The sequence below is a fragment of the Antrostomus carolinensis genome, unplaced genomic scaffold, assembly GCF_000700745.2.
Source record: "Antrostomus carolinensis isolate BGI_N321 unplaced genomic scaffold, ASM70074v2 scaffold5664, whole genome shotgun sequence".
NCBI classification, from domain to species: domain Eukaryota; kingdom Metazoa; phylum Chordata; class Aves; order Caprimulgiformes; family Caprimulgidae; genus Antrostomus; species Antrostomus carolinensis.
This window is the reverse complement of record NW_010309976.1, coordinates 21,159-31,936: the sequence shown is the minus strand read 5'-3', so window position 1 is coordinate 31,936 and position 10,778 is coordinate 21,159. Positions and strand designations below refer to the sequence as shown.

General features: G+C 39.5%; 1 protein-coding gene across 1 annotated transcript in view; it reads right to left on the bottom strand.

The window, feature by feature from the left end:
- Positions 1-1,691: 1,691 nt before the first annotated feature.
- Positions 1,692-10,778, bottom strand: part of ABI2 (abl interactor 2) — a gene marked incomplete at both ends in the record, with an annotated part of 23,476 nt that continues 14,389 nt past the window's right edge. The window contains 3 exons of the mRNA XM_010166240.1: positions 1,692-1,865; positions 2,188-2,274; positions 6,634-6,792. Of these exons, the coding sequence (XP_010164542.1) occupies positions 1,692-1,865; positions 2,188-2,274; positions 6,634-6,792 (420 nt within the window). The remainder of the gene's footprint in view (positions 1,866-2,187; positions 2,275-6,633; positions 6,793-10,778) is intronic.

Genomic DNA, 10,778 nt, shown 5'->3' with positions numbered 1-10,778 from the left:
CCTCAACCTTCACTGCTTCAACCAGGCCCTTTGTATTAGTTTGAGTCGCTACAAACAGGCAATACACTTCAGGGTCCTCTTTTTTATCTTTTGCTCCTAGCTGAAATGCCACTGAGGATTTGCTGAGGGCTAGGTGGCAGGAATTGCAGAAACATAAGAAAAAAAGTGATACGAATGTAGAATTAGGCTAAAGAGTGTCTTATGCCTGGAAAAATACAGAGAAAAATCTTGAGACTCATTCTCCTATCAAAAAGTAACATGCCTGCAATCTTCACCCAGCACAAAATACATCAACCACAATGAAATTAAGCAGCTACTGTGCATCCCCAGAACTGCCCGATAAGGAGGAGCGCATTAAGTAGCATAGCACATCCAGTATCTGCCAGAATGACCTGTACTGGTCCCAACCTGAAGGGATTCACCATTCTCTGACAAAGAAAGAAATGCATCAGGAACTCCAGCCCACTCCAAAACCCGATTTTGTGAAGCCAGGTAACTAACATCACTAATCAGGAATACCCTGCAAACTGCTCAGCAAGAAGAGTACTTTGTATATGAGATTACTTTTTTCCCTGAACCTCGCTCACAGAAATAAGCTTACCTTATGAGAATGAGCTGAAGCAACTTTTAATCAAAGAGCCTGTGTGCCAACAGAATAATAGTGACACTTGCTGTCAGTCAGAGGTGTGGAAAGGTCAATAGATAAAGTGAGTCATGCAAACACCCTGCAAGTCAGCCACTTTGTCTGCCAAATGGTCTCAGCTTGTCAGCAAAGCCTGGGTACTCCTTGCCCTAAACACTTACACCAGCTAGACGGACAGTGGGGGAATAACAAAAACACTCCCACATTCCTCCATCTCCCTCAGGAATAACAGTATCTGCTTTGGGCTGGAATTGGCAGAAAGTACCTCTTCCACCTTCTTTCCCCCGCCCCACTTCAAGTCCTGCACTGGGATTATCTTTGTGGCATTCTTGCATTTCTCTCCCTGATGCAGACTGAATGTGTCTAACAGTCACTCAGCTGAGATGCCTGCTTGATTTGCAACATTAGATTCTAAATCACCCTTCACTAAGAGGCACATGACCCTGTTTCACACAGAACAGCAGACAGTAGATTTTTCCATAGTGAAGTATGCCTAAGCCATTTATCTACTCTGTTTATTTCACCTGTAGTTTTACTCCAGCATGTTTCCACACACCTGCTTCAGAACTGAAAGACATCTAGATGCAGCCACGCGACAATGCCTCAGTCAGTCCTACACAGGCTCAGCACTTTTTATCTCAGCACGGTCCCACACTGATGCACCATTGCAGCTTCCAGAGCCCCAAACACATCTTGCAGCACTTCTCCTGACATACCCATCATCAAAAATGATTCATTCATTTTTCACTTCACATGAGTTTGATTATTAGGATTAAGAAGACTACTGAAAGGTGCGTCTTAAGTCAATTACAGAGGATTTTAAAAATATGCAATTAGCCAGCTAATCCTTACCTTCCCTTTCAAACTCAGAAGAAAAGCTTAACTTCCATTCTTTAAATTGCCATTTGGAGGAGCACCTCTACCACAATACCAAATACTGGCTACGAAAGAGTCTAGGCAGACTCCATGTCCAAAGCAGGATGGCAGGAGCTTATACAAAAGGTTGTTACAAACACGACCCTACCACCTCTACTAGCTCTAAACCTACCCTTTTCTAAGTAGGTCCTTGGTGCCCACGGAGGGTCCTCCTCAGCATATGGATCACTGTACTCCACCACTGCTGCTTCCTCTTCCTCATAATCCTCTGGAGGTGGGGGTGGAGGTGGAGATTCATCAAACACTGGCTCATCCACAGGCGGTGGTGGGGGAGGAGTATCTGAAACTGAAAAGCAACAGTATAATAATGAAAATGTCTCTAGAACCATGGTAGCAGGTTAAAGTAACACTCTCTATCCTCATTAGTTGCACTGGGACCAATAGTTAGAACTTGTCGAAATACACTAGAGACAATAAAATTCAGAGAAGGAAGAATCAGGTTCCTCCAATAAAATTAGCTCCTTTTTTCCCCCTTCACAATTTCGGACAAACTTGCAGAGTCAGTAGAGAAGGCAGAACTCTGGCTGCATACAGACAAATCTTTCATCCACTCAAAACAAAAGTCCCATCCAGTAATAAATCATAGCACAAGGAAGCAGCAAACTTACTGTTTTCTTGAACTCTGGCCACAAATCCCATTAGCGGTAACTGTGGAGTTACCTGTAGGATGGAGGGGGGAGGAGGAGCAAGGGATGCTGCCACAGAAATTAAAAAGAGAGAGGCATTCAGTTAAAAACACAAAGCAGCAAACAGGAGACATCATCACCACTCAGATGGTGTAGCAGTCTGCCAAGAGGCTGAGATAAAAAAAGCTGACGTTCAAACAAAAATGGCTGAGGTGGTTTAAGCATATTCCTAATCCTTACTTCAAGGAGATTTCTCTGTTTTTACAATTTCCAGCACAGCTCTTTTTCGTAAGATTAAGAATCCACGCTGAAGTATTCTTCTGATCTGACTATGAGATTCTCTTAAGCTGAAGTCTATTACTACAGCACTATAGCACTTTATGAACAGATCTAACTAACAAATATATCAAGAGGATTCTCTCCCTGTAATCCTCCACCTTTCAGATCAAATTGATATTTATAAAGGTGACTTCTGTCACAGCATCCATGAATCCTTAGTAATGAAAGTGGATATAACTAGTTTTCTCCAAAGCACAGGCCAAAACCACCATCAAATGAGGCAGTTATTTTAGGTGAAACAGAATAAGACACCTTTGAGAACTGAGAGTACTTGGAAGACATGGGACTTCAGACTTCATTGGTAGAACAAAGCTCACTGTGCTGCTGTTGAACACCAGGGCCTATTCCACATGTGTTGCCTTATTTCCTTCCTACCTGATTTCACAGACCACTGCAATGAACTCTGAACAGCCCTTCTACTGGTACCAGAAGAGCTCTCTTTGTACAATACATGTGAATTCACATTTAGAGAAGATACTCTCAGCCAGTTGCAAATGTTACAACACCAGACTGTAAAGCCAGGAAAGAAAGTTTCAGTTATCTAGGGAAGCTAAAAATATAGTTAACTAGTTTTATCTAGTTTTAGTATCACTTTGCAAGAGTAATGCAGCAATATTCTGTAAGCAAGTTACAAGATTTTTTTCAGAAAGCACGCCTCAGGAGAAGCACAACTAAATAACTTTCTTGTTAGTAGTGACATACAAAAATATTTAGTCATGTCCAAAAGAATGGGGGAAAAAGGTCTACACTTCATGTACTAGTAAATTTCTTTAGCTTACAGAACAGAACTAAATAAATTTCATATTAATTCCAGAGCTGGTAAGAAAACTGCCAGGCATGATGTAGGGTTTTTCAAAATTAATTCACATCATCATAGCAAATTAAAAGAACTCCAGGGTGATTAAAATTCAGGTCTCAAAATTTCTTCTGTTTGCTTACTTCAGTAACTATTATCTGAAGTGCTTTGAATTTCTTCTGTCACTAACATTCACATTCCTTTCACAGCCCTATATCCCAAACAAAAACACAACTAATAGAGCAACCATCCTTTTTGTTGCAAAAATATCCTTGTACCTCCATACAAAGCAAGCTCCATTATCTAACCATTTAATTTATATTTCTTGGGAAAAACTGAAATACTTTGCTAATGACAGCTTCTTTTATTTGAATGACCTCTGAGAGCATTTATTCCTTCAAGTCTAACAACAGTAGCTGAAAAAAGATTTAGTCTTGCATTTTTTTCAAAGCAGGAAAAGGGAACTTGAATTTGAAATCCTACTGAAATGCAGTAATATTAATGAATTCAGCATTCTTGTGCAACTATGAAGTCCCTGCCTTTTTAATTATACATGCTACAAAAATAATTCCGTTTCAAAATGTTTCCTCTATTCAATGCAATATGGATTCACACAATTCATAGCTCTCATACAAGACTAGCTTCAGTTTCCTAGGCTCCTTCAGGGTACTTTGTTCATGCACTGTATGTATTTCTTTTAAAGAAATAACAAGGCTTTCCACGTAGAAAAGTAAATCACTCTAGACAAGCACTCCAAGCAAATACAAAAAAATCCCTTAGTTTAGTTTGGGTTGTGTAGTTTAATCAAAATGGTAATGCTAACACTAGCTGACATAATTCCTTGTTTATCTTAACCACTGGGTTTGTGCTTCAGTCTATGCACAGTGCAGGGACTATCATATTATATTGTCCCTATATGATATATAAGGACTCTAAGCTAGTTTTGACCTTTATGAATCAATAATATTTTATTAATAATGACTGTGTTTATAAAGTGCATCAGAAAAACTTTACTGTACCTCTGCTGTCTCAAAAGATGAGAAAAACACCAGCTTAAACATTCCCTCACTTGCATATAGACCAGGTAGATTAAGAGTTCACCTACACAGTTCTAAATTAATTGAGAAATGTTCAAGAGCATTTTCCACTAGATTGCATCAGCCTGGTAAGAATTCAGCTATACAAACAGTGTGTAGTGCAGGCCACCGTCTCAATACTTGCCCAGTTACTCCCACGGGGTTTTTAGGCCATGCCGAGCTCTATACTGCTTTGATGCTGGTATCTAAGGGTGCAAAATTAAAACTGCCAGGTAGCATGGCTGGCATGAGTGGCTTTAGGACAGACACATGCTGAGATCATTTAGGGTCTGCATTTCTTAATATTCTCTTTTCAGTTGTTAAAAATGTCTCACCATGAAGTAAAGAATTTATATTATCTTAGGAGTGCCATTCAAAAGAACAAGGCAAGTATTTTCCATCCTCCTGTGAAGTGCATAAACAAAAATTACTATGCCAACATACTCAAAAATGGAAGTGAAAAAAACAGTACTGCTTTATAGCCAAACAGCCTGCAAAGAAGAACAAGCCATAGCCGGCACACTCCTCTGACTGCTGTAAGGTCTCTTTTTCACCTCTTGAGTTTGCTTTTATCCTTCTCTTTGGTAACACTGAGAAGCAGTTGTGGCCCCTGTCATGTCACTACTAACCCTGCTCCTTACAGATGCAAGAGTCCCTCTATTCTTAGGGTCTTCATCGATTATGCATGCTTGAGCATCCTCTCCTTTCAAAGTACAGGCCAAAAAATCTTGCTTTAGTATAACTGCAAAGCTAATGAATTCTGTATTTTGCTAGGTATATTTTTAAAAGTCTCTTTCTACAACTGCTTATTTATGTTGTATCAAGTATTCCAATATAATTGAAGTATTTTGTTTGTGATTTACACTCAAGTGATTAATCACTATAATCATTATCTTCTTTTTGGGTACACAGACTGAATTGCGGTTACGTAACTCATCTGAAGTCTATTTGGCATCTCCTAGGATTACCTATTAACAACACAATGGTACCTTGCAGAGAATTATCCCTTCTCTAAAGCAGAAATGCACAGCAGTTGTCAGAAACTGTCTGGATATACTGAAAATCCTCTTTACTGCAAAGGTAATTCTGAAAGGTTTCTTTTATTGCTACTACCCTTTCCTTCTTGCCTATTCCCCTTCAGCCTTCAACATACACATAACGCTCTTAAAAAATACCACATACTTCAGGCAACTAGGCTGCAATTTAGTCATATAACTTCCTCCAACCCCTGTCCCCAGCAGGACCATCCATTTCCTTCTCAAGTTAAGCACACACATCTCTCTGCAGGGTAGCTCACAAGCAGTACTATTTGAACCTGATCAAATTCCTTAAATGCAGATTGCAGCATCTGACCTAATTCCAAGTTCAGTGCTCAATTAAAAAAACCCAACCAAACAAGCAAAACAAAACGCCACCAAAACGCACCACCACAACAAAACACAAATGCAGTGTAGTGCTCGCAAGTCAACATTTCATCTTGCTGGTAATAGGGCGTTTCTTAACAAGGAACTTTCAGTATGTCCCCTGCACCTTTCTGTAGCTTTGTCAAAAAAGAATGTCTCCCTTATTTTGTTATCAAAACCTTCAATGTTGCATGAGAAGCACAGGGAAAAGGACTCCTTAGATAAAAAGCTACTGTGATCTGCCTGACACACAGAACATGGCACTCCTTATTAGTATCTCATCCTGTTTTTTAAGACAGGTCATCCATTAAAATAACATCATCTGTGGACTCAGCAGATGACATAGCTCCCTTGTATCCCATGCCAAACACCACTGATGTCTCTAAGGTGTCTAATACTTACCCTTGTACAACAAGGGCAATTTTTTCAACTGTCCATTAATCAGAAGGAAAAAGCGTACAAGATAAAGACTGATTAATGAAGAATCAGTGTTCTGGTGCAAAATCAAATACCCATCGCACACCAAAGCAGATACATGACATATGGTGTAGCAAAGGACTAAAGCTTGTCTAATAGGGATTGTGAGATCAATAGGAATTCATTTGGCGACAAAGCCAGTATCGTTTTAAGCGGCTTGCCATAATGGAAGCTGAACACTCTGTACTTGGACTGCAGCTTTGGCATGGCTACCAGCAACATACCGTAAGTTACCTGAGACTAACTGCAGTGGAGACAGAACATAAGATTTCAGAGACCAGAAGGCCACTCCATTCACCACTGTGTTGAATTCAACAGAGCAGAAAAACTTTCTTACCTGGGTTCTGGTTATAAAATGGTCCTCCATTCATCTGGTTCTGAAGGCTTGTCTGTGATGTGATCGAAGGAGGACGCCGATATGGCAAAGATCCCCCTATTGTCGGGGGGGTGTGTCGAGATGCAGGCCTGTTCATGCTGTAGAACTGAACTGGGTGACCTAGGTTAGAAAGAGAAATGTATTAGCAAAGAGAAGGATGATGCCTGCCTTTTTTATATCTGCATTCAAGATTCAAATGCTTGGAAAGGTTTTTGGGTTTTTTAAAGATGGTCTGCAAACCAGGAGCAGTCAGATAGTTCAGCTGCTAGACTGGCAGGACACTGGATGTCTCAATAGCAACACAAAAAATAACTCTCCCAACTGCCTGCACTCAGGGCTTCTCACAAAAGCCAGTATGACAATACAAAGGTGTCCAAGTTACAAAGCTTCAAAATAAAAGAAAATAATTCGCAGTTAGCCATTTTATATAAGCTATTATAATGACTTCTTGTAAATTTAGTTATTTATAAACCTGTAAAAAAATAGCACTTCATACATCAGCAACCAAGCAACACACATGCACAACTAACTGTACGCCATTATCAAGATTCAAAGCTGTTGCCTTCTACAACTGAAAAACACAATACTATCTTAGCACTGTTCAGAAAACACGCAGAGAATCATCTAGGGGGAAGAGAATGTTAGCAACTGCTTGAAGGATGGCATAAATGACATCATACTTAAAGACCCTCTTTTCAGGGAGCTGTCAATTGAAACAACGCCTTAAAAACTTGCTCTCCATTTTAATAACTTCCTGTATCAAAATAATTGATCCTGAATCTAAGCAAGCAAAAAATGAAGTAAGATCATAAAGCTATCTTTTGTGCTCACAAAGTTCTTTGACTTACATACTGTATATAACAATAAACTGGATTTTTTATACCCATACGGGTTATTACTCTCCCTAACTATTCTGCCTCCATCGTTTGTGCTAGAGGTAAATTTCAGAGTTTGCAAGAAAACAAGAGGAGAAGGGATGGTCACTGTAGTTGAGGAGGTATGCATGCAGGGAAGTAAATAGGGAAACAGAACAAATGAATGTGCAGTTTTTTTAAAACCTGCATTTTTCTCCACTGTTTTGATTACTTTGCAAAACTTCACACTAGGTCAGTAAATAAAATGCAAGTTGTTTGCTGTGTTACTTGCTTCTAAGAGCAAAAGCATGAACCAGAGATTCGTATTCCTCATGCATTGTACAGGTATGTACATCCCAAAAAAATGCACTTTTCAGAGATGAGGAAGAAGAACAGTTAAGAAGCAATTCACCTAGTTTTTTCACATTTTTCCTAGTGCATCTTTCCAATGTGTCTGTCTCCCTGGTACTTAAGGCACTGGCAGAAATTGGTGGTGATTGGAGAGAAGGGAGGAGAGAAGAAACAGGGATAAGAGATCCTTAAGGGCCAAAAACCACAACCTTATAAATGGTAAACTATCCAGTCTCTTCAAATCCTTTCTTTCACAGAGGCCGTGCAAGCAACCTCACTAACAGCACAGGGAAACAAAAGATCTTAAAACGAGTAAGTAACCTGAAATTTCTCTTAAGGAATTGTGATGTGAATTTATAGCCTTTAAAATATTAATCTCTGCTTGATTTTGACTTGTCAAAAATACAGAAGCAATATGACTTAAGAACTGGGATACTGACAGTGCATCGAAAATGGAAAACTGACTGAGGCTCCATATGACAGAGCTCATCTGCTAAACATGGAAGTAGTTTAGACCAGGATCATCTTCTGATACCAAAATTCATCACAGTTCAGAAGCTTCTAGTCAAGCATGGATTCGAGTACAAGTATTTTCTAATTTTGTATGAACCATGATACCTTAAACTAAATACGATTTCAAGAATGCTTCTGGCACCTGGTGAAATACTTGTAAGAGACCAATGCTAGAAACACACAAACCAATTCACACCTTTGTGATGAGCCTCCATTATAATGAAAAGTAACAAAGCACATAGGTAGCTATGTATTAATTTGGTTGCTAAAGGAAATCTTTACAATGCAGGTGTAACTCCTCATCAAAAGCTGACACAGAACAGTGTTATGGTTAGTAAGCACTATATCCTGCAACTTCAGCATAGGAGAAAACCATAGAATTGTAGAATGGTTTGGGTTGGAAGGGACCTTTAGAGGTCATCGAGTCCGACACCCCTGCAGTGAGCAGGGACATCTTCAAATAGATCAGGTGGCTACAAGCCCCATCCAACCTGACTCAGTGTCTCACGACCCTCGCAGTCAAGAATTTCTTCCTAATATCTCATCTAAATCCACCCTCTTCCAGTTTAAAACCATTACTCCTCATCCTTTCACTAAACTCATAAAATCATAGAATGGTTTGGGTTGGAAGGGACCTTTAAAGACCATCTAGTCTAACCCCCCTGCAGTGAGCAGGGACATCTTCAACTAGATCAGGTTGCTCAGAGCGCCGTCCAACCTGACTCTGAGTGTTTCCAGGGATGGGCCATCTACCCACTCTCTGGGCAACCTGTTCCAGTGTTTCACCACGCTCATCCTAAAATATGTCTTCCTTAAATCTAGTCTGAAGTTGTGACAATCTGTTTGGATACAAGCAGATAGAGAACACAGCAGGACACTGTTGGTCATCATGGCAGAAGCAGCCTCAGCACAGAAGGTGGGTTTCAGTTTCCCTGATAAATCTGGTTCATTAGTATTGACTAATTCAATCAGTGTCTCTAAAGCTGTTACACACACATAATTACAGCATACAAAATGTAGTAAGGTATTACATTCTACAGAGAAACTGAATGGTATTAACATCTCAAAATAACACAGTTTAACAATAAGAAAAATTTAAATGTAGCAGATTACCTCAAACATGCTTGTCTATGGTTTGTGAAACAAATTTCCCATAAGGTTTAACCTTCCTATACCACACATACTGGTACAGGCATCAAGAATTCATAAAAGAAAAGTATCTCTGATTGTCTCCCACAGTTAAATCTGGAGCAGAGCCTGATATACTTTTCTGCAAGAACACTGAGAAAAAAAAAATACTGGGTATCTGTTACTCTCTACATGTTTATACGGTGCCTATCATTTCCATTTCAATACATGTAAAATTCTGGCAACAATACACAAAAAAATAGACATTTTACATTAATCTTGTTCATAGAGCTCCTGTGTCAGGACTAATGGGTATTTTTGATGTCTTAGAGCCACAACATTTATTCACACCAAATTTGCTCTAAACCATTAAAAACACAAACCCAACTTCTGATAGACACAATGAAATAAAGTATTCCCAATGACAAGATTTATCATGCTTTTTACAGCTACAGAAAAAAAATGCCCACAGTTGTCACAGCTGACCATTTTAAAAGGATAAGACATAGTTATGTGTGACTGCTCAGTTATGATCAGGCTATTTAAGAACTTACCCTTGCTGCTTTCTCTTCTAGGATATGGTATAAATAAAATCACAAGAGCCATATTCAATTGTGCTATCAAAATCCTATAATCAAATGAAGGTTATAGAAATCTCCATTGCCTCCTGCAACTTCACCCATGACAAATAATTACATTTGAATCGGACACGAGTCTTTCTTACTTTGAGGCAAGAACTGGTAGTGACCCTTACAATTTAGTTTGCTTAATTTGTTTCCTTTTATAAACAAGTTTCAGTTGCTTCTGAGCTTTTGGAATTTTATCCATTTGGTGGAAAAACAAACAGATTGGCTCTTAGCTACCTCTGAGTGTCCTGGTTTTGCTAGGGTAGAGTTAATTTTCCTTTTAGTAATTAGAATAGCAGTATTTTACTTTCAGTGTTTCAGTTCAGACTTATCATGAGAAGAATGTTGATAAAATACCAATGTTTTTAGTTACTGCAGCTCAAGGCCACAGTTTGTCTGTTTCACAGCTGCACTAGGACTGGGAGGGGGAAGCGCAGTGACGAGCAAAACCCAAAACTGGCATCTGGTTGTGCCAATGAAATATTCCATATCATATCACGTCATGCCAGTATATTAACCAGGGTTGACCGGAAGACAGGGCACTTCTCTCGGGGATCGCTCGGGCTCACTCTTCCGGGGTTTCGGTTCGGGACCGTCTCGGCTGCGGGATCGTTAGCTGGCACAGGCCGGGCAT